Below are 24,624 nucleotides of genomic sequence, written 5' to 3'. Positions count from 1 at the left end.
ATCTGCAACAATTTGAGTAAGCAATTAATGCTTTAGGTAAATGTGAGGTTTTACTACTTTTGTTACTTGTATAAACACGAAGACTGTTAATTAAATATGTTTGGGTCTTGGATCAGATTAATGGCCAGGGGTCATCATCTTTAAAGTTATAGGTGAGATATTACAGTATGCAAAACAGACTCAAATATGCAAAGTCAGCAATTGGGCATTTAAAGAAGAAAACAGTCCTGTAATGTAATTACTGAAACACAGTTTAGTCAGTTTTACGTTTCCTCAAAGAGCTTTAGAGTCAGTGGTATTGTTTAACTTGATAAATTGTTTCTAGATGTTTTGTTGTGTGAAGGAAATCTTTAATGACCTTTAGTGAAGTCCTCATATAACATGTTTTCTTCTTCATAAATGCACATGTAAGATTTTGTACTTCATCTGGGCAGCCTTTCCTTACATAAAATGGCAAAACTTGATATCACATGATACGATCAGACTTGCTCACTGTAACATTCAAAAATTAGGGTGATACCAACCAGATTGACAGACTAGTTTAAACATATGACAGCACAAATTTTCCATCTAGTATAATTGTGCTCTGATTCAGTCCCCGGAAGATTTTAGCGTAACAGACCTTATTTTAGCTTCTAAGAATAAATCCTGTGATTAATATGATTTCTCTTTAAAAAGATGCCCCAGTTATAGAAAGAATACTCCTGGTTTTAAGGTGACAGTCTTTTGTTATGAGAGGAACCTGTGAGGTAGGGTTGTTACAATCACTTTCAATGGGTCCAACAAACAAATTTGAATAATTCTAATAATCACTCGTCACAGTTAAAGCAGCAGCTTTTACTCCTCCTGCATTGTTTGGTTGACTGTATTCACGAGTGAAGTGTAACAAGTAACAATAATCAGGGTATGATGATGACTGACTGAGGTAATGAACAGTTTACACTTTGGACAGTAGCACGCAGGAAGTGATTGTTCTCCCTCATCATAGCTAATTGTAATAGCTGGCCTCCCACACTGATGCCACTCAGTTCAACAGATAACACTTTCTTATTCCACTTTAGTGTGGTGCTATTGTAAAGCCCAGAGAATATCTAATCAGCATGGCACTATCTGGCTGTTCACTTGCATCCAATCAGCACCACGATCTGCCTTGGTGAAGGCAGCCAGTTAGCATTCCAACAGTGGCCTGGATTTGAAGTCTAACAATAACTTGACCTGTCTCTTCCCACCTATTGAGCACACACTCTTCAGTCTATACACACGCTATGTTCCGATTCTGTGGCTCTTTGAATTTACACTTGGGCTCTTTAGTCTGTTGAGAGTGTTCTTCAGTTGACCTTACTCACTAACAACACAGAGGCGTGTGTTGGTGAATTGACTGCATTAATATACCTCTATTCCAGTCTCATCGACTACTCAAAGCACTTTACAGTACAAGTCACTTTCACCCATTTAGACACACATGCATACAGCACTTCTATATGCCGTGCCTATCTTTTTTATACCATCACTGCCAGCACAGTCGTCAGAAGCAATTAGGGCTTCAGTAACCTGCCTAGGGACATAATGTAGGAGTCAGGGATTGAACCACCGACCTTCTGGTTAGTGGATGACCCTCTCTGATTTGCCTCTGTTCGAATATAGATCTGGTTTGTACAGCAACTCTTGTGATAATGTGACGTAGGGGAACTCTTGTGTTTGTGTTTGGATGCATCCATTCACAAAGAAAGTGTGATTCTCATCATATTATGTGGACAATTTCATACTGAAATGGATAAATAAGTACAAAATAAAATTCAAACCTAGGATAACTGTTTCACAGTTATATGCCGCCATTAAACCAAACTCCAGGAAATATTGTCACAACCTTCCTTCTTGTTCCTGAGTTGTGGTGTTAAATAATGGCCGGAAACATATTTACAGAATGTTATGATATCACACCAAAGCTGACCTTTGACCTTTTGGATATAAAGATGTCAACATTTCTTATTACACTTTTGTCTAAAAGATTTCATTTCCTTGAGTCCAAGTGGATGTCTGTGTCAGACGAAATGTAAATTGGCCTCCAGGTGATCCGTTCCTTTGACCACCAAAATCTAATATTGTAACAGAAGAAATACCCTCAAAGCTCTCCTGAGATATTTTGTTCATGATAATGAGCTAATTGATAAAACAGATGGACAGACAATGTGAAAAGTGAACGCTTCTGGCCACAGCTGTTACTGGCCTGGAGGCACGAAGCATAAAGTAAAATGCACATGTTGTTTAGTTTAAAGAATACAATGTACTTGTTCAGGTGTGATGAGCTGCCCATTGTACTTTGTCAAATAAAAGAGAAATTCCATAACAATAATCCTGTGAATTGTTTACCTTGTTTAAACAGGTAAATGGCATCGACCTACGAGGGGCCACACATGAACAAGCAGCAGCGGCACTGAAAGGAGCGGGACAGGTGGTGACCATCTTTGCCCAGTACAGACCAGAGGGTGAGTCAGGACAAACAAGTGACTGTAGCCCTGTGGTTTAAATGTCCTGTTTAACAGTAAAGGAATACACAGGGCCTTAACCTTTGAAGAAATCATGGCCGTCTTGGGATATAAAATGCGTCCCTTTTTTTTACCTCACATGAGGGCAGGGATTTGACTCCAATGGACTCTTACACAGTTCTCTTACAGATGATAACTGAATTAAAGGTATAGTTTCGATTATTTGAAATTGGGTTGTATTTGGTCCTTATGTACACTATAATTTGAATATTCTTCACCACTTGCCCTCTTCTTTGTTACTGCATTTTTAACGATAATTCTTATCTATTCCTATACATGAGTGCATCCACTGCTCACTGAATTATGTAGCAGCTGCAGATCAGCAGTTTGCACCAGACAGAGCTGAACTTCACTTTTCTTAAGATTTTAAAGAAGGTGCGAGTTGGTGTTTTTCTTGGCTGATCAAACAAAGGAGTGTCTTGGTCATCAACTTCTGTTGAGTTGCAGCTATTTTCAATGACAGTCCTTATATAATGTTGTTGGGACTTTTGGGAAATTATTGCCCATCACAGAATATATAATCAGTCAGTTGACCACACATATGTGGAAATGAGATTCATCCCTCATATCGTCACTACATGGTGAAATGTGGGTCATTTATGTATTTAGGTTGCAGTTAGATCAGTCCACCAGTGGCTTTAGATTTTTGGATTCAAGCTTAGTTGCCTAAATAAACAGCTAACATTCAGCTAAGTTCACTATGTTGATTAGACTATTGCCTTTAAATGTTTGGTTGTCTAATGTTCACTCATAATGTTACAATTTAGTCAGAACCAAAAACAAATTAACTTATGGTCCTCTGGTCTGGGAAGTTGTTTTTTTTCCAATTTAGCTTCAGAAATTGTAAGGTCAGCCAGATGTAATGTGAGTCACTGGTATTCATCCATTTAGAAAGATCCTTAATAAGTCCCACTTATAGCAGCAGTAGCTCTCTGGGTCCTTGGGCGTTGATCACAGTGCACACATCTGCACCCCAGGTGGTTTGGGCTCTTTCTTGGACCCACACTGAACTCCATCTCATCATCACTGTCAAAACCAATCAATTTATCTCCTTTTGTCTTCTTTTCCTCAAACCACTGAAATAAGTTAAACAGCTGCAGCTTACTATGGTGCATAGAGTAGGTGCACTTATGTGTAGGAATAGGTAAGTACATTGGTCGAAAGAATGTAGTGCCAAGGGAAAGTGCACTTTGATGGTATCACTGCTGGCCCCATCCACAGCAGTACTCAGTACTATGTACGCCCGCCTCCATCCCCTAACAGGGATCAAGCCAACTCCAATCTACTGCAGGTAATATACTGCTTATGGATGAGTACCTCATATGACCCCACTTCAAATGATCCAAACTATCCCCTTAAGTTTCAAGGTGACACTTAATGTTTGTCTGATTTTACCTTTAAAATAAAAGCACCATGAGCCTCAGTTAAAGCATCCATCAGCAGACATCATGAATAACTATTCTCTAAAATAGATATAGAAACATGTCTGTCCAAGCTGGCCTCTGGGCCTTTCCACAATTTGTGAATGGATGATAATGGGAAGCAGTTTGTTGAGCGGATTATATGTCACAACTTAATCGCATAACAAATTTTATCCTACTTCATTGTCTTTTCAATGGTGCCGTTGCCAGAGATCCCATCTCTGTCTTATCTGGTACTATCTACTCCACAAGGAATTTTTTTTACTGATATATTTCGTAAAACAGTAGTTATTATATTGTCTGTTTAAAAAAAACAGTATCCTGTTTGTGTTTGTGGTTTCTTTGCCCTTTAAAATTAGCATGTAATTTCAAATAGTCCATGCCAGACATGGTCATGCCACGTCAGATCTACCAGAGACTGCATGCCGACCTTCTGTGAGATAACTTGCAATGGATCAGACAGCTCTGAGTGGTGGCATGCCTACTCTGATTAGGGTCATCAACAGCGGTGTCTACTCTATGGCTGCAAACGCAGTGACTCTTGGTTGAAGACTTCTCAATGTCTCTGAGGTGACAAACTCACAAACTGTCCAAACCCTGTTATACTGAGAGCAGTGGTGGGTGTTTGTGTCCAAATCAAGGTAGGTTACTCTTCGATTCAAGCAGTTCATACTGCTCATATGCATTTCCAGATTTATGTTGAAAACGTTTATCAGACTTGAGCCAAAATGAATGGCTTCAAGTTCAGTCTGTAATCAAGAGTCTTTTAAATTGAGGGATGATTTTGAAATCTCAAATCTCCCTTCTGAGGTGACATCTTACACATGGCTAACTGGGCTCTGAACTCCTCTGGGACTAACAAGTGCTTTTTCTTCTTACTCGTCAGAACTTGCTCTTTGCTCACCACGACGGGCCCATGCTCCTGCCCAAGGTCTGTGCCACTGGCACCTGTTGCTGCTCTGAGCTTAAGCCTCATTCACCAGGGCTCGGCTAAGTGAGAGTCACTGAGTAAATGTGATCACAGACAGCCTGTTCACTCCCACCAAAGGACACATGATCCTGTCCCCAACCGTTTGACTCTCACTCCCCCACAGTAGTTCAACCCTTTATCCTTTGTTCCTATGCTCCCAGGTTGTGTGTGACCCTTCAAATTCAGTAGTTTGTGGCGCATCCTCTAGCTTTTATAACTTCTGACAAACATTTTCAGTAAATGCGGACAAGCTTCTTACACCTCTCGATCAGAATCTTTGCCCATTTTTCACGTGCAAACGCCTCTGGCTCAGTGATGTTTGATGGCTTCCGTGCTGCAACTGCTCTTAAAATCCCACTCAAGATTTTCAATCAGATTTAAATCTGTAGACTGTGACTGCCACTCCAGGACATTCCAGGATCTTTTTCTCAACCAAGCTTTGGTTGACTTGGAGGTGGGCTTTGGATCATTGTCTTGTTGGAAAGTCCATTGATCACCAAGGTATAAATCGTCAACAGAAGGCATCACATTCCTCTTTAAAATGGCCTGGTATTTCTGAGAATCCATGATGCCTGGTACACGATCAAGATTGCTCCTGCCGCAGAAAAACTGCCCCACATCAGCTTTGACCAAACTCCATGCTTGAGTTTGGGGATGGTATTCTTCTGGTCATAAGCCTGGCCTTTGGCACGCCAGACATACCGCTGGTCCATACGTCCAAACAGTTCCAGTTTGGTTTCATCAGTCCATAGAACTGTCACCCAAAACTCAGTAGTCTTATCCAAATCCCTCCTGGCATATTTTTTTATACTTTTGATGTTCCTTGTGGTCAAGAGCTGAGTGCGTCTTGGAGTCCAGCCATGAAGTCCTTCTTTATTCAGTGCACGTCTTATAGTTGCCACTGAAGCAGTTGTACCAGCCTTCATCAGGTCATCCTGTAGGTGTCTTGCAGTCACACAGGGGTTTCTCTTAGTTGTTCTGACTAAGTTGCTGAGGGCCCTTGATGAAATGTAAGACTTTCTGCCTGGGCCAGGCAGGTTTGCAGCTGCTCCATAAGTTTTAAACTTCCTTAGAATTTTCCCAACGGTGTCTCTTGGAATATGATTTTTTGGGGATATCTTCTTCTACCCAAGGCCTTTCAGTTGTGATGAAATAATCTCCTCTCTCAGCTTTTGTGCAAGCTCCTTTCAGCTGAAGCAAATGAAGGATCAGTAAAGAGTTCCCAAAGGTTTAATTATGTTTCGACTCCACTTTAGAACAAAAAAAACTGTCAGACAGCTTTAAAAACAACAATATTATATGGGGGTTGAATAATTGTGACTTATCTTAACAAAATATACTGCTACACACAAATACTGCATCATGCATTTTCCGTGTTGATTTTCTGTTTCACTCAACTCATAAAGTAGTCATCCGAAGCAGAATTTTGCTCTTTGAGCAAGATTCTGTAAACTTTAATTGATAAATCCTTAAAATCTTTGGGGGGTTGAATATTTCTGATTGCAACTGTACATTGTGTGAATGCCTGGATACCACTGAGGTTAAATATTTTCTTTCTGAAATGTAAGTGATGGCTGCTGCAAAGAAATCTAAAAAGCAAAGATTCCATTAGACCTTTGCCTTCAGAAACAGGAAAGAGCAGACAGAGAGCGCTGGGTGCCATGATTCTGTATCACATTCAGTCCTTCAGGACCTTTGCAAAAAAGTCCTGATGCTTTATGCATAAACTGTATGTGAGATGGTGTTCATTGGTTAATGTTGCAAAAGTTCATGGTGTCCAACATGCTAATGAAATGCTTTTGGATTAAGGAAGAATGTATTCTTTTTTATTAGTTGGCAGCAGAAGTTGGACAGTTTCGTAGATACAGGCTTGATGATGGAAAGCAGGGATGAGGAATGTTTTTCCTCTCAAGGGTCAATTCAATTTTTATAACATAAAGCATAAAACATAATATCCATACTAAATTATACACATATTTCACACTAACCTCTCTAATGCAATCGCTGGAACTGCTGCTCCTTGTTGAGGCATCTGATGACAAATGGAAGTGAAGATGTAAGCTTCATTTCATGTCTTTTCAGAATGGGATCCTCAGGATGTGCAGATGGTTTTAACAGCTTGAGCACAGAGAGGTCGTTGTACCAACTGTAGCTTTGCAGCTAAATGACGCACCCACGCACAGCAGAATTTTTTTTCATCTTCTGTTGTTTGATAAGAAGCCAAAAGAAAGATCCTCTGTCAGTGTTTTGTTCTATAATATCTTGTCAGTAACCTGCTCCGCTCCACTCATTGAGACAATTTTCACATTGTCTGGTTGTAGCAACTCTCTTGCTCTTAATTGTTCTGAATGAGCTTTTAGTGTGGAGTGGGGAAATGTGGCTTCAGAAAAATTTAAATTGAAGAACACCTTCAAAAGCCAGTGGCCATTTTTACAACCAAAGCCAAAAAATTCCTCTCTAATCACTAGCTAAGAACAAGCAATACGTTTATGATATAACTGTCTATAGATGATTAGACATAAGTAAAAGGGAGAAGGGTTTTCAAGTAAATGTGGTTTAAAAACAGTTATCCTGTTTGTGCATCCGTTTACACTTGTCTCCGCCCCTGATCTGCTTAAAAGCAATGACAGGAGGGAGAGGGAGAGAGGTGTTTCCCTTTCACTACTTAGTGCTACAATCGGCTCAGTCACAGAAATGGACTGTGTGTAGACAAGGGGAACACAGTGTAAGGAGGACACCAGAGCCATAGAAGATTTACCATCAAAATAAACATGCAGACAGGTATGTGCGATGTATTTTAAGACTGGCAGCGAGAAAATTATTTAAGTTTCTTAGATAGATTGTGATTTTGCATTTTGTTGCTGGTAAATATCTGAATAAGTGATGTCTTAAGTTCCTTATTTTATATGCTCAGCCCTTTGATGTCTTATGATTAAAGGCACATAAGCATCTGGGAAGACATGTGAGAGTTTCCAGCTAGTGTGGCAGCTTGTAGGCTTCTAACTGTAAAACATGGTTTCTTGCAAAACAATACTGAAAATACAGTAAAATTTGAACATATTTTGGGTATTTTAGCTACATTTTGTTCCTGGTATATTTTTCTTTTCTTTTCATGCCCTGATATCTAGACAGGATGTGCAGTCAGTAGTTGGCTGTGTCAATTCAACTCTGTTTACTGGACAATCTGTAAGTGACAGATAAGCTTGCCATGCCTCGAGATATCAGTTTGTTTTATCATCCCAGTAACTGTGCTGTCAGGGAGAGCATACTTCTCACCAGAGTGACAGCTTTTCATCCTGTTACTCTGCTTGGAGCGATTCAGTTCATGGCATCAGATGTCACTGACTGCATGCTGGCTCATTTAAAGTGCATTGTTGTAAACAAAATAAATAAAGGGTTTGTGTTTTATTAGTATAAAAGTGGCAGCACAGGAGCTGCTTCAGTCTCAAATGTATCCCCTCCACATGATTCTATTCATGTGTTAGGGTGGTAATACTTATATGGTCTTAGATAAGTCAAATCTTCCAACAGCACACTATGTGGAGTTTTAGTGAAAATTATACACAGTAGCATATTTTAAGTGAACCTCCTTTGTTTCTTTCTGCAGGAAGAATAATCATGAATTTATAAAAGTTCTACTTCATGTAACAGGAGACAAACTCAGCTTTAGTAGCATCTCTAGGTCGACCCCCTCTTCTTGAATGTAGACCTGACTGTCACTCTTCATCCATTCTAATCTTGTTTTACAGAATATGGCCGTTTTGAGGCCAAAATCCATGACCTGCGGGAACAGATGATGAACCACAGCATGAGCTCTGGGTCAGGATCCCTGCGAACCAATCAAAAGAGGTCGCTCTATGTGAGGTTAGTCTGTCTTGGATTTTACCCTTGTTTTTGGATGTTCAAGCTGAATTCTGACAATTTAGAAAATGAAAAGGCACCCACTTCATGCCTCCAATTTCCTCCATGTGATGTCATCTCTGATTTACTTCAACACCATGATAACATGATCAGAATACTGTGTTTTACTTTTCATTTTCATGCAAATGACAGAGAAGAAGATTAAAAGAATGCTACTCAGGCTGTTTATTTGTGTAACATGCAGTGTTTGCTTAATGTGAAGAGTGACTCACATACAAATATGTAAAACCTTGGTTTAAGATAAATGCATTAAATATTTCTTATTATAGCAGCTGCTATAGAGCAACAGTCACTATTCTCTATGACCTAGAAAGCTTTGACCAGATTCTTTTAACTACATGAGACAAGAACTGACAAGGTTGCGTTAATAATGCTGATGGCCCTGATACTGTATCTCCCCCTGAACAGAGCACTGTTTGACTATGAGAGGTCAAAAGACAGCGGCCTTCCCAGCCAGGGGCTCAGCTTCAAGTATGGGGACATCCTCCACGTCATCAATGCCTCAGATGACGAGTGGTGGCAGGCACGCCGTGTCACCCCACATGGGGACAGTGAGGAAATGGGTGTCATCCCCAGCAAGAGACGGTGAGCAGCAGATAAAATTGTTTCTGGCAGAGGGAATTCATTGTTGATGATTTGTAAGAATAATAATGATTATTGATTTGTAATAGAGGAATAGAATTAGGAAAAAGGGTCTCTGCGATTGAGAAGGAAGAAACATGATGAAACACAGACATCAGCTTTTAAATGTTCCTCTATGAAGGTTTTATTTTATGAAGAGAAATAGTGTTATTACGAGCAGCCTTAGTGTCCCTACACACAGTAAGAAAAAAAGGAAAAATAGGACCTTCCACATGGGTAGAGCAGGGGAAAGGAATAGTTTAATTCAATGAAACCTTCACATACTTGTAGACACACATTAGAAAGTTTCTGTAGTCATCAGTGATGTTCGAAAAGAGCAGAAATTTAAAGTAAAAGTGTTGGGAACTTGTTCTCATCAGAGTGTATTGTGAGTAGGAGCAGTATTATCCCATCTCTGTGGTAAACGACTGACAAGGCTCTTTGCTCTGCAGGGTGGAGAGGAAGGAGCGGGCGCGTCTAAAGACTGTGAAATTCAATGCCAAGCCAGGGTCATTTGATTCCAAAGGGGTAAGTGCCTTTATGAGATCTGCCGAGTGGCAATTTATATTACCACATTAATTGATGATTCATGGTGCAGCTCATATGTAACAGTGAGCTTCCTGTGCAAAAGACAATGTTCTTTCGTCAAGTCTTTAGACCGAGTGTATGGCTTCCTGTACAACCACATTTTCACCATTAGATGTTTGTTCTTTAGCTCTAATGTTCTAATTGCAGTTTGTTATTTACAACTTACTCTGAAAAGGGAGAGATTGCATTGATTAAACTGAGAACATCAGCCAGCTTCATCATGTGTTCATATAGAGCATATCCATCAAAGACATCACCCAACCTTGAGACACAGCAGCACATTTCTACAAGCCATGTAATGAGAGGAGGTAGCCAGTTTTCTCTTCCTAATGTTCGTTTAAAGAGATCAAAATTTGTTAGTCCTCCTTTTGGACAATCACTGATTTAAAATTTACAGAGGTCAAACTTTGTGTACCAGGTTTTAACCATGTTTCACTTTACAATCAAGTTGTTTGTTCATTCAGTTGTGTATATAAAATTAAATGTACTGTTTCCATCATATCTTCTGCACAAACTGGATTTTTAACTAACATAAGACAGCGATGATGTGAAGCTCTCAAAACTGTGTAAATATTACACATTAGTAGGTTAATTTTGTTTTCAAATGATGAAGTAACATCATATTCATTGTTTGAAGTCTCATCCTCTTGAGTTCCATCTTTTCATTCTATCATTGCATGCATGTGTCTTTACTATGAGTTATGTTATGTCTCTCAAAGCATGACCTCGGTAACGCTTCTCTCACCTTGCTTTTACTTTAAATGCCTCTGTTGCAACTGTGGTACGTCAAGAAGAACACCCCCAGGTGGATGAAATGTATTTCTTAGGCTCTGAGGACTTTTGTGTCACACATGCAGCAGATTGCAGGACCTGCCTTGCACACTTAGGAATCTCCATGAACAGTTTTTCCTGGCGCACCTTCAGCCCACTTTGTAACATGAGTACTCTGTAGGCTTTACTACATTATGAAGTGGGTACTGAGTACTAGCAGTGTAGTCTTGTTACATCCCATGATTTAATGGCCGTAATGGACATACATGTGAGATCCCTGACCACCACTGACACGACAGCACAACAGGAAGCCTCTAAAAACAGAGGTTTTATTAACATCAAACAAAACAATACACACATGTTAAAATCACAGACCACCTTATGACTTGAGAGCTCAGTCATCTTTACTATATTATTACATGGATACTCAGTAGTACTTACTACATTAAGGAGTGAGAACTCATTATAATCTTTAATGCATGAAAAACTGAGTACTCATAGTCTTTACTGGATTATCAGGTTATTACTCAGTAGTCTTTACTACATTAACACATTGAAGGCACTTCTCCTCACGCAGTCTATTGCATCCCAGAATGCAAAGCACACCTGGCTAAAGAGGCTGTTTATCTCTAATTTGCCGAGTACTCTTGGTTGTTCATACCACGATCAAACCTCACCAAGACCCTTGAAAGGAGATGGTCCTGTTGTGGATGCTTTGGTCCTAGTTCGCGGTTTTCACACCTGCCCAAATAAGTTATATTGAAAGGAAAAACAAACCACCTGAAGATAAACAAATCTATGAAACAGCTGAAAGATCATTGTTCCTCAACATTTATCTTATTGGCTTATCTCCCAATACTATGTTATGTGTTCTAGTTGTATTCCTCTCAACCCAGTCAAGTCAGATATGACAAAGTTCCATGGAGATCTATAAATAATGTCCATATGATCTATACTAAGGGGAGTTAAATCCAAAGATATGGATTTTGTATAATATACTTTATACATTAAATGATAACAACTGACCTAAATGCCTGCTTTATTTTATTGAATATTTGTGCACATGAGTGAACATTTTATTTGACCTATTCATTTTACTGGAACCAGCATTTTTTATTTGTTTGTTTAACTTGAATGAATAATCACTTCTCAATCTGGTATTTATTTTTATAATGATGGTCTAATTGATCAGCATTATTTTATGATGTCACAAAACCATCACCTACTTTTAATGATGAAAAAAAAAATCACATCTAAAAGTCTGAATTTGTTGAGTAAAAACAGTCAGTTTTTACTGTGAAAACTTCTTGACGTCCCACTGTATGCAAGCAGTTGTTTTGTCTGCATGAATGTGACAGATGTACCTGTTTGCCCCATGCTTTCTCTCCCTTCACAGTCATTCAATGACAAACGTAAAAAGAATTTCATCTTTACACGAAAGTTCCCATTCTACAAGAACAAAGAGGGTGAGCAGGATGGCAGTGATTCAGACCGTAAGTAAGCTCACAGACACACATGTATGTACATGCAGAGGTCAGTCTAGGTCACATGTGGGGTCAAGATGTCTTAACAGGCAGTTAAGCATTTCAAGGGTAGAGCTGTCTTCTGCTTCCTCTTTTTCCCCAGCGTGTTTTTGTTGGACCACAGACAGAGACACTGTGGCTCAGATGCTGATCCGTCTGCAGGGGAGAAGCTCAATGCTGTTCATTTGTGTGATATGTTACCATATGGTAATGTTGTTCGACCCAGTTTTCCTTGAGGGATAATTTAGGCTCAATCTCAACAGCCCTAGTTTTATAATGGTGAATTTAGTTCCCCCTGCTGGCTGCTCAGGGTTTGGACAGGGACGTGTCAATGGGCCCACAGCTCCTTCCTTTCACTTCCTTGAACCTTTTGCTTATGTTGCGGCTGTCCTCTTCCTGTCTTTCTTCTATTCTGGCTCTCTGTGGATGGCCATTAGGACATCCTGGGGATAGGTGATGATGGGTATGGGACAAAGACATTCAGTAAGTTGGTCCAACAGTTTCCTCTTCACTGTTTCCTGTCTGAACATGTTTCTCTTGCCTGCATTGTTGCATGCTGCATCTGTTGGATTAGTCATGCTTCTCCGTTTGCAGTGTTCACCTCTGTTTTGAGCTGGTTCACTAAATTCAAGGTTTGGATCACAGTGGATAAAGTTTAAATAGTCACAAAAAATACACTTCATGTAAGGATTTTCGTAAAGATTACAGTTTTTTTTAACGAGGACTAATCTTTAGGCATGGACAATAATTTAGAATGAGGCAGAAGATATATTTACTTAGAAGATGTTCTTATTTTCAGTGGAGCATGGTAGTAAATTAGATAATTTATATACCTGTTACTGCTGGTGAGAGCCTGGTCTGTAATGATGGTAGAATGAGGTGGTCCCACTAGCCGTTCAGTTAATCGGAAGCAGCACAGCCTCACAGGCCTCCTGAAGGCTCGTAACACACTGGTTAATGAGCATCCAGAGAAGTCGCTGCGAACTGGAGCCTCCCAGACCTATATCTCAGACTGAATAGATGTTTTACATTTTTATAATTCCACCCATGTCTGACCTGTGTCTTCAGATTACGAGGTTTAATGCACGTTTGCATGATGCTGGCTAAACAATTCAAATGTTTTTGTCTTTGCTTGTGAGCATGTCAGTTTGAAGAAGATTTTGGAGCAGATCAGATATTCAAAGAAGTTAGTAGTTAGTTGCATTCACTTCATTCCCCTTCAAAATATCTACATGGTTTTTAATTTGCTAAGTTGTATCTTCATGTTGATTGAAGTGAATATTTAATTTCAAACAAAAAGCTCTTACCCACCAATCAGCTTTAATTTTGGATTCCCATTTTTCTAATTGCCCACTATGAGCTTTTCTCACTGAAGCCATATGGGACCTAACTTCATTAGCTTTGAACATCACAACTGCCCAACAAAAACACATGATTTGCTTAATGTATACAGTGGAGTCACAAAATTATCATATAGCTTAGTGTGATATATTTGTATAAATCTTCTTATCTTTGAATCCCATATTAAGTGTCATATTTACTTAGTTTGGAAGGTGGAGAAGTTGGTGATACTAAACTACACATAGAGGTAAATGCTAAACAGTTGGTAAATTCTTTGGCTTTGACAGTTTAGCACATGATTCATTTATCTAGAAGAGTTGCTGCACCCGAGCCATGTTATTAAACTGTTATATAATAAGACATCAGGTTGATAGACCAAACACCACAGAGACGTGCTGTTACATATGCTGCCATGCATGTGGCTTCAACAAGGCATGTTGTCTATGTCACTCATCAGTATTTGTCCAAATAATGTAATGTAATAATGTTTTCCATTGTGTACCCCACCAGGGAGTCAAGATGAAGTGATCCTCTCATATGAGCCTGTGATGCGGCAAGAAAGTAAGTCTTCATTTCTGACTGAATGTGTCATCAAAGCCCTCCCTCGGCATACTCACGGACAGAAAAGCTCTGTGTTGGCCTGTGTAATTCATAGTTCCAGGCAGGGAAATATTTTATTTATATTATTTATATTTATTCAAGTCTCTCACGTTAAGGCTTTGACTGTTTCTCGAAGCATTTCATCAGTTTGCCAGCGTGGCACTGTTCATGTGATGCATCAAATCTGATTAAGCTTGACACAGTGAACTCACAAGCTCACACACAAACCCCAGCATGAGATGAACCTGATCTCATGCATTTAACAAATCATTAATAGCCTAGAATTATATTCAAAGAGTGCATTCTTCCACCAAGGCAAACCCTGTCTTACCACGTTAAAACAATGTCCTGGATCTGCACGTTTTTCCAAATCTGCCCCAAAATCAAGATCCATGAATTAATCTATAAAATGTGAAAAGTAAACGGTTTGAAAGCTGGCAGCAGTTTAGCAGCAGGGAGGAATGTGCATGTTAATATGGAGCAGCAATATTCAGAGATATAGGTCATGGACTTATATGATTGGATGGTGTATGAGTCCCATGTCTGTCTAAATGAGCTCAAGGCCCCATTTAGTTAAAACAAAGAATAGCAATGAAAATAGAATATCTTAGATTAATAATAGATTATTCATACTACATCTATGAATTAAATCGCATATGTTCATTTTAATTGTGTTAGATAACTAGCGTCTCTTTTGATAGCCGGGGTTTTAAAACTTTTTTCTTGAACACTTGAAGTTTGTTTGATTAGAGATTTGAACTTTGAATGATTGATCAGATGTACTATGCAGGGAGATGAATTAAATATAATGTCAGCACTGAGCTTTATTTTAATATTTCTGACAAAATCATTTCACAGGGTTGTACTTGATTAGCCGGTGTAACAATAAACATCTTGAATCTTAAATAAATTTTTACCTCTTTCAGAGTAACATGGTAAGCAACAGACCTGCTGTAAATGTCGTCAGTTAATAGAGCATCACCAAAGAAGCTTTCACATCACTTGAGTAATTTATTATATTTACATATTAAATCCTTAAATATATTTACTGAGTCCCACCAATGAGGCCAAAGAAAAGCTTCACCATGGGAAGGGTACCATTTAAATAGTAGTGTGTTTCTTTCATACATGACGCTGCATGCTGGTACAGAATGACACAGACTATTTTCCATATTGAGTGTTATTATCAATACTTGCTATTTATAGTTCTGTTTTGTACACAACCAGTAGCTGCATCTCACCTGAACACCATTTAAAACACAAGTTTTGGCTTTTGAAGACATTTGTAAGAAATATCATCTGTCTCTGTTTCTGCCTGCAGTTAGTTATGCCAGACCTGTCATCATCCTCGGACCAATGAAGGACAGAATCAACGATGATCTAATATCAGAGTTTCCAGACAAGTTTGGCTCTTGTGTACCACGTAAGTTATAGCAGGACTTTATTTTGAAAGGACAACAGTGAACCACAGGTACTATTCTAGTGCATTGTGATATGATGTGACACTATACGTAATATGATGTGACACTAACAGTGTGTCTAAATGGGGTTAATGACTGTATATTGATGTGCTGACCTGTGGTCGTGATCATATCCAGTGTAGTCAGTGGGATGTTCCATTGCTGATTAACATTATTCACTCATCCCACCAGTGTTTCCTCATATGTCTGTTACTGCGAAAACATGTTAAATTAGATTAAAGAGCTTTTTTTCTCCTTGGTTATTAAATTGAAATATTTTCATAAAATCCAAGAAGAAAAAACCTCACTTGCACCTTATAATGAAAACTTATGTCCGCCATGGTTTTACCTTAAGTCCAAACAGGGGAGCAGCCATAAGCTATAATGTGTTTAGACGCAGGCATCTGGTTTCCAACTGCACACATGAAACACTGATGTGCACTGGCGATCGCAACTAAGGATCCTGATGTGGGGGTACCAGTTTATATTCCATCACTTTTGTTCAGCTTTCACTTTGTGACACGTGACAGTCAAACCTCTTCCTAATTATCTTGATAAACTTGAGACAATTGTCCCTATAATATTGGTCTGATATCATATTTTACTTCTTATAGTTAGAAAACCCATACAAACATATTAGGTATGATACTGAGTATGTTGAGCATCAATCTAAATGGGCAATATAATACAGGAAGATTAAACAGGTAATGTGTTTTTAGTTGTTACTGCCTCCTGACCTTCCTCCATGCAGATGCTCAGTGTCTATAACATACAGTGGATGTAAAGAAAATCTTGTGGTTATAATATAATACTGATGACACAGAAATGTCACTGCAATTTAAAGAATAGTATGTGATGTATTGTAAAGTACACATACGTTCTAGGTAGGTGGCTACTGTGGTTTTGCAGGGTATTATACAGAGACTGACATTTTCACGTCACTTTTCAAACTAACTCTTTTTGACGCAAACTTGAGCCCATAAACCAGCTTTCCACACGCTGCTGTGAAATTGGAGGCTTTCATAGTTTACTTTGAAGTTATTATTTGAACATTATCTAATATTATTAGTTTCATTTTTGTATCTAATAATGGAACAAACAGGTACACTGTGGAACTAAATCTTTACGTCCACCAAAGGAAGTTGTGTTATCATCTTTTTTTATTATTTTAGCAGGATTACAAAAAAACTACTGACCATGAAATGTCATGGAGGGGTCAAGCTTGACCCAAGGAAGAACCTGTTCAATTTTTATGTAGATTTAGAAAGTGAGGCAGATCCAGGACTTTGGTTTTCACTTTCTATAACACTTTCAACTTTTACATTGATTTTTCAGAGAATAGTTTGCAAATGTTTTGTAAGACGAACCTGCCTATGTAACTTGATGTAATGCTGAAAGAGTTGTATAAAAGGTGGTTCCCTCATTTGCTGAAGTTACGGATTGTCTGGTTGGTGTATTTGTGTGTGTGTGTGCTACGCCGGCATCTACATGCTACCCACTTTGACCCATCCAGACAGCCTCCCCTCACTCTTCTGTGCATTGTGTAACATATTCTCCATCAGCCACGTTTAAAACGTTTTTATTTTGCATGTTATGATTTACCCTTGTCTTTTATTTCAATTTGCCTTTTGAACCGTATAAAGCTGCTTTCAGTTCAGGGTGCCCAGGTGAGTGGATAAGCTGAATAGATTCCTTCATCCTTTCATTAAGAAAATTAGTAATTTCTCCCATTAAATAGTTATAAATCCTCACCCTGCCCTGTTTAGTGTTTTTGTAGCCCAGTGGAGAATCCACTGTACTTATTGTTATTATGCAATATTGTTTAATGTCCCATTTCCCCTCTGTCCTTCTAAAAAACACCTGACATAGGACTTTTGCTATAAAGAATGACCAGGCTGTGGTGGCCACTCAGTCAAGATCAGTAGGATCAGTTTTTATAGTGCAGAACAGAAGGGCACTGTCCTGACTAGATGTAAAACATCCTGTTATGGATGAAAGTTGCAGGTTTTTTTAGGTGTCAATTTCAAGAAACATTCACTCTGATATTATCAGTGATGTGACAAATCATTTCTACCATTGTTGTATTTGTTTGTGATAGCATTTATATATAAAGACTTTTAAATACTGCTATGTGTTTTAAAGACGGTGATAATTTAAAGTGTCGGCTGGTTTTGTATGGAGTATCACTTACAAGTTGTAATACATATTAATTATTTCATTAGATTAATTGTTAATACATACATATTTCCCTCCTTGCACCAAAGATACCACTCGGCCGAAGAGGGACTACGAGGTGGATGGGCGAGACTACCACTTTGTGATGTCCAGAGAGCAGATGGAGAAGGACATCCAAGAGCACAAGTTTATTGAGGCGGGACAGTACAATGATAATCTTTATGGAACAAGTGTCCAGTCGGTGAAATATGTGGCTGAAAGGGTGAGCCTCTTAATGCATGCTTAGTGCAGCTTTCACATTATAACCTGAGAGATCACTGAGTGCTTTGTGTGTTGTTTGAAATTGTGCTGCCCCTGTCTCAGGGTAAACACTGCATTCTGGATGTGTCTGGAAATGCCATCAAACGACTACAAGTAGCACAACTCTATCCCATCGCCATCTTCATCAAACCAAAGTCTATTGATTCATTAATGTGAGTAGTCATTTATGTTAACTGACTCTACATTTCTCTATATAAATTATTTTTAAAAAACATTAATAGGCAGCATATAAACAACTGTAGTGTGTTGGGTAAGTGTGAGGGATATTTAATAAATATTTGTATGCTGCTATAAGCTGTTGGAGACAGAATCATGTGTGGGTCTGTGATATTCTGTTTCCTCTTCCATGTGCAGGGACATAAATAAGAGACTGACTGAGGATCAAGCCAAGAAGACATTTGACAGGGCAATGAAGCTGGAGCAGGAGTTTGGTGAATTCTTCACAGGTATGATATTAAGTAGAGCTAAAATACATATAATAAAAACTCTGAGTTCCAACTTACCATAGAGAGAAAGATAGGTATGTATCTTTTTTGAGATGGTTAGTAGAGTATATGAATAATTTAATTTGAATGAATTCTAAGAAAACCTATTGTTAAAGATTCTTAGTGTAATACTCACGGCCACTAGCTGCTGCCCTAACACCAGAAACTCAGGCTGTGCAGATTAATATTCATAATTTATATAGCATCTTTAAAAAACGCCGTTAGAAAAATTACTTCACAAAGTGAACACAATAAAAGAAGAATACAAAACATCAACAACGAGCAAGGCATTTTGTAATGGTAATAAAAAATAAAAGTTAGTATATGGCACTTAAATGTAGCACTTTGTAGCTTTCTTTTAAGCTTATGTGCTTACACGATTCTTGCTGTTCTGGGTTTTTACCCTCATGGTTGAATGCACTTATTCTAATTATTCTATTAATCTTGAGGAAGGTAAGCTCGTGCTAAAGACATGGCGTGTATGTGATCCCAGCACATTTTCTTCTGGTGGTAAATGTTGGTTTGTAAAAACCTAAAACAGTCCAGGTGACATTAGTGTTAAACATGGGATGAGCTCATTCACAGGTTCTTATTTAGTAAAATAACCACCAGAAATGTCATCATACACACTATCATTTGACAACTGTTAGGCTTCATGAATGTATAGATGCATGCGTGGCTGTAACTATGTTTGATCTTCTTGTTCCATACAAATTTCCACAATATGGTTCCCTTTGCTTTGCAGCCCTGGTTCAAGGAGACACCTTAGAGGACATTTATAACCACTGCAAACAGGTCATAGAGGAACATTCAGGACCCTATATCTGGGTCCCCTCAAAGGAGAAACTATAAGAACTCTTCATTCTGGAAAGGAGTCTGGCCTTCTAGAAAATAGTAACACGTTGTATCATACAATAATTTATGGCGATGAATAGTCTTCATAAATAATTATTCAGATTGTTTTTAATTATTATTTTATTCTATTTGTCTCTTTTGTTTGGTTACTGCTTCATTTTTCACTCAACATGAATGTTCCTGAATGTAAATGAGTGTTAGAAATTGTTAGGTCTTCAAACTTCAACTGTTTGTGTATTTGCTGATTTTTATTTGAAGAAAAAGGAAAAGAAATGTAAAGGAAGTTAAATTAATATGGGTTTGTGTCCGTGACGGCACTGTGTGAAATTTCAAGCAGGAAACTGGAGGTGGTTTATACAATACAAATGTCTTCGCTTTGCTAATGTAGGAAGGAAACTCGCTATTCCAACTACAACACTCTCCCCTTCCTTTCACATTGCAAATAATCATATAAAGTTCAATGTTTTGTCAGATTTTCTGTGTATTTCCTGAACACAGCTTTTGTCTTCGTTTACACTGCCATTCCTTTTTTGAATCACTGTATTTATTTCTCTGACTTGACCTGAGCATGTGTCAGGAAAATGTTTTGTTCACTGTAAAATGTTCATGTGTTGTTTTTTTTTATTGAAAAGCAGACATTTCTTATTCAGCTGTTGCATTGACAATTATACATAAAGGGAGAAAGCTGCTAACTGCATTGGAGATGTACCACTATATTTTGCTATTTAAATTGCTAGAGAGCACAAAAGCACAGAGTTATTTATTATTGAAAATATAACTTTGATTAAAAGGTAATTTACAGAGCATATTTTAATGGAGTGATGTAGTATGTTGTGACTGTGTTAGGATGGATGGGAATATAATGCTGAAAGAGACATTTGACATTCTAGAAGTTTTAAGACTTGGAGAAGAGAGGGCAGTGATTAAATTTAATACCGACACACATTTTTGTCTCACGAAACTAATAGCCAGACGCAGATAAGTCTGAGTGTTCTGTAGCAACACTTTACAGAAAATAAGGAAGTAAAATACTTTAAAAAGGTGAGTTTTTGAAGAGGAAGTGATTCAAAGGTTTCCATAAGCAGGTTGCTCCAAAGACCCTTTGGTAAATATTTGATCATAATACAGAATGATTAACCCAACACACAATCTGTTCTAATGACCTGAAGCTGCTTTTCCGTTAATATATAAAATATATATACATATATATTGGTGTATTCCAATAGTTTTTCCCTACAGAGCTGCACCGAGGGGGACACTTACAGAAGAACTGCAGCTTTGTATTAATATAAACCTTTGAACATATTTTTGCACAGAATGGAGACTGGATTCACTCACATTTGAATTCTATAAGATCTCTCAATGAACAGTGAGCATGAGGCTTCTGGGAACCTGACTATGTTTTAAGATGGAGCAAAATGTAACTAATGATACTGATAATGCAACAAGGTACTAACAAGTTATCGGTGGCCAGACATTGAATCTATTGAAAGCTTCAGTCAAGGCTTGTCTGAGCTGTATAAGTGGAGACATGAGCCGAACACCTGACAGGATGATAGAGACGGTCCTGAATCCGCTGCACAGACCCCAGACACCTGCATACAGCTATCTGACATTTATTACTATTTGTTTTAGAAGTGGGTGAGCCCTGATGATGAGCAGATGGTTAACAGACCCAGCACTATACAGTATGTTTACTGTGTATGTGTTTACTCACCATTTGCTTGCCTTGTTTGAAAGGGCATACAATATAGTACCTCGCTTTATTCAAAATAAAAATCCATTATGTACTTTAAGCACTTGGAATGACTAATGCATCTAACCATTGTGATGACCTCCCTGTTTTGTTTAGCTGCAACGCCACTGGCTGTTAGATTCCCATAGCGACAATTTGTGTGTGATATATATTCTAGTATTACTGCTATTTGATTTAGACAGCATGTTTCACCCAACCTGTTACCTGGTAAATATCCTACTTACATTTATTGCAGGTATGTTTCTAATCAATGGGACATTTCTAAAGTGCACTTATTGATTATTGTGACAGAAATGGGCACTGTATGCTAAAAGTAATGAATACAACTTTTAAAACAAATATAAATCACATCCGTTGTTTATTGTGTGAGACGGCAGAGTGACACCTGAAGAGACTGAACTCTGACCTGCTTGTATGGACCATATACTGTACTTGTCATCAACTGATACGACACACTGAACAAACACCTCAGTGTATAAATGTGTGGACTTTCAATTTTTATGTAGAAATAGGGTAATCTTTCTCTGCTCCCTTCTCATAAACTACTTGAGATTTGTGGCTGATAGAGCAAATGCTTTCAGTTGTGATATGTGTAGATCAATGCTTGTGTTTCCAGATATCTGCCACCGTTCTTTTGCAGACTTCCCATAGCGTATATTGGTCACCACTTGCCTTAACAGACTAGGTTAACTCTATATATCAAAGATGAAAGCTTATAAATGTACTTTTCCTTTGAGGATGAAAAATGTTATTTAATTTTCCTTCACATCTACAATTGAGTGACAGAAGCTGAGTTCAGAACATGTCTTATTGCTGAGGGTGACTGCCTTGAAATTGTAAAGTAAAAGGCTAAAGACATATTTTATATTTTGTAAATCTATCTTAAATATGTGCATTCATGTCCAACAAGAAACGCATTTTAAAATGGGGGTTCGAAAAACACCTTAATACTTTGGCTCTTGTTTTTTTCAGAGGTCTTATTGGCCAGCAATATTACATGTGAAAGAAAATGTATCTTGGCTTGATACTAATGCAAAACTAATACAATACTTCCAAAGTTATTGTGAAAATTGTAAAGTGTGTGGAAATTTAAAGAATGTCTGACCTATGCATGTTGCAACAGTCTTCAGTGTCTCATGGATGTGCAATATTCAACACAACTGGAGCATTGAGGTAGCCTACCTGCTGTCTTTTAAGATTTGATCCAACTGCAGATTTTAAACATTAAATCAGACTTGTGTCTATTTTAAACCCAAATAAAAATACTGTTGTAAGAGGTGGTGTCCAAGCAATGTGTTTTGGTTACCCCAATTATTATATACTGTACCCTAATAATTGTTATATGATTGTCTTATTATATACCCCACAAAAAACATTTTTTAAAGCAAATCTTTGTTTAAAGCAAACAAGTTTGTTGAATTTAATTGGACCCTTAATTTCAACATGGTGGCTGCTCTGCACATGTGAAGGAGTATTTTTGTGTCTCCTGCTTTTGTTCAGTTTTGTTTTTAAACCTTCAGCTGTGATTAATAAATCTGTGGATTAAGGAGATGAATTATTAATAAGGACTTATTGCACGTGCTGTTGTAGTGTGTTTATGCAGAGAGATTATAGAGAACACTTCTATGGTCATTCTGTTTCGGATTATTGAACATTGCAAGCCAGAACTGTTCGGGAAGATGGACAACAATATCCTTCATGCAGTCGTCCACCATCTCGGCCTCAAGGGGCTTATCACACAAGGAGGTCTTCATGGAAATGATGGCAACCAGGAGGGGGCGTCCCAGTACAGCCTAGTAAAGACACGTTGCAGAGCCTGGAAGATGAGGCCGGTCAGAGACAAGATCCAGCTTCCAAAAAGAAGGAATCTGTAGGCTCCACGACCGCTGGACATAAACCTCCAGGAACTTATGAATCAGGTGTTCTTATATAACAAGAAAGACACCTCACAGTTAAAATCTGGTAATAGTTTAATAACAGCTTTGGAACCTGTCTTATGATAGACTCTCAGAGAGATAATTAGGACAATACTACACTGCAGGAAGTACAACTTGATATTTCTATCAGATCAGTGACAGATGAATAAAGACCTGTTGGCCAATCAGGTTCATCGTACGGAAACATGAGCCACAACATTAAAAGAAGCAGAACCAACACCAAGGCCCCAAGGAGCAGCACAGTTTCTACACTTTCACCCTCATGGAGCTGCTTTGAATGAACTGGACTCAAGTTCAATACATTTCCTCTGTAAACGTCAGGCCACAACTGTGTTCAGCTATGTCAAAGAAAAGACATTTATTCAGTTTAGACCTGCCTGCTGTACCTAAGACTTAAAAGGAAAAACACTGATAATAGAATTTATTTTGTCAGGCTCGACTTGGTACTGATACTGATACTTATACTGCTTGGTACTGATTGGTAGCCTGATGAATTATATATATTGAAATAGTCTGTCCTCCTTCCCAATAGTGTTGAAATGCTCAAAGGTGACCAGCAGAGGTCCCCATGTGTTGCCAAATGCCTCAGTCTGTAAACATGACGACCAAAGTTTTACTGATTTACTTTGGCCATTTTCCTTCTTGGTAAACTGTGACATTAGGCTCATTTTGGACAAATCAGTATGCCACAGCAGTATTGATCATCATATTTGCAATGGGCTTGTTAGGCTATTTATTTAATCATTAACAGCTAAATGTTCATTATTAGACTCCGGCAGAGTCTACAGGAGGAGTTTCATCTGTTCCTGATATTTCATATCCGTTTATTTGTATTGCAAAGAAATTAATGTAATTATAATATTTCAATGCTCATAAGAAAAACCTAAAGTTAAAGAAATATGTTATTGACAGAACCTCAGATTAAACCAATCCATTAGTTAAATCCCCTGACTTTCTATGTCTTGAATGCCTGCTTTTGAGGTTACATTCTTTTTATGGACAGACTTGTGTTGACCACAAATAAAGGCAATCAGGTCCTAATTTTGAGCAACTTTCTTTCAGTATTTAAATTATCTTACATCTTTTTTTCTCTATACTTGTAAAGAGTTTTGATAACACGTCTCCCACATGATCTCAATTCGGTATAGTGGGCTAACCATTTCTTTCATATTCACCCCTGCGCTTGCAAAGTACCATAAGCAGTCAATGCAGTGTCCATAATGTCTAGAATAAAGTTTCAATCTGTGATAAGATGAAATTGCTTTATTATATCAACCATAAAACATTCTTTCAGTTGTCAAAAAGTTGATTGTAAATAATACAAAATCTAGGT

The 24,624-nt window shown here is 38.1% G+C and overlaps 1 protein-coding gene across 2 annotated transcripts in view; it reads left to right on the top strand.

Moving 5' to 3' along the window:
• Nucleotides 1-20,960, top strand: part of dlg2 (discs, large homolog 2 (Drosophila)) — a 178,888-nt gene extending 157,928 nt beyond the window's left edge. The window contains exons 18-29 of one of the 2 annotated variants that reach the window (XM_061086350.1): nucleotides 2,384-2,486; nucleotides 4,854-4,898; nucleotides 8,687-8,801; nucleotides 9,267-9,443; nucleotides 9,932-10,007; nucleotides 12,235-12,331; nucleotides 14,213-14,263; nucleotides 15,624-15,725; nucleotides 18,027-18,199; nucleotides 18,301-18,410; nucleotides 18,613-18,704; nucleotides 19,489-20,960. In XM_061086350.1, the coding sequence (XP_060942333.1) occupies nucleotides 2,384-2,486; nucleotides 4,854-4,898; nucleotides 8,687-8,801; nucleotides 9,267-9,443; nucleotides 9,932-10,007; nucleotides 12,235-12,331; nucleotides 14,213-14,263; nucleotides 15,624-15,725; nucleotides 18,027-18,199; nucleotides 18,301-18,410; nucleotides 18,613-18,704; nucleotides 19,489-19,595 (1,248 nt within the window). In that variant the 3' untranslated portion in view covers nucleotides 19,596-20,960. Of the gene's footprint in view, nucleotides 1-2,383; nucleotides 2,487-4,853; nucleotides 4,899-8,686; nucleotides 8,802-9,266; nucleotides 9,444-9,931; nucleotides 10,008-12,234; nucleotides 12,332-12,798; nucleotides 12,845-14,212; nucleotides 14,264-15,623; nucleotides 15,726-18,026; nucleotides 18,200-18,300; nucleotides 18,411-18,612; nucleotides 18,705-19,488 lie in introns of both variants that reach the window. The other variant, XM_061086351.1, reaches the window with a different exon arrangement.
• Nucleotides 20,961-24,624: the final 3,664 nt, after the last annotated feature.

Source organism: Limanda limanda, chromosome 14 (assembly GCF_963576545.1).
Source record: "Limanda limanda chromosome 14, fLimLim1.1, whole genome shotgun sequence".
Taxonomy (NCBI): domain Eukaryota; kingdom Metazoa; phylum Chordata; class Actinopteri; order Pleuronectiformes; family Pleuronectidae; genus Limanda; species Limanda limanda.
Note: the sequence above shows the minus strand (reverse complement) of the source record. Positions and strands in the feature narration are given on the sequence as shown.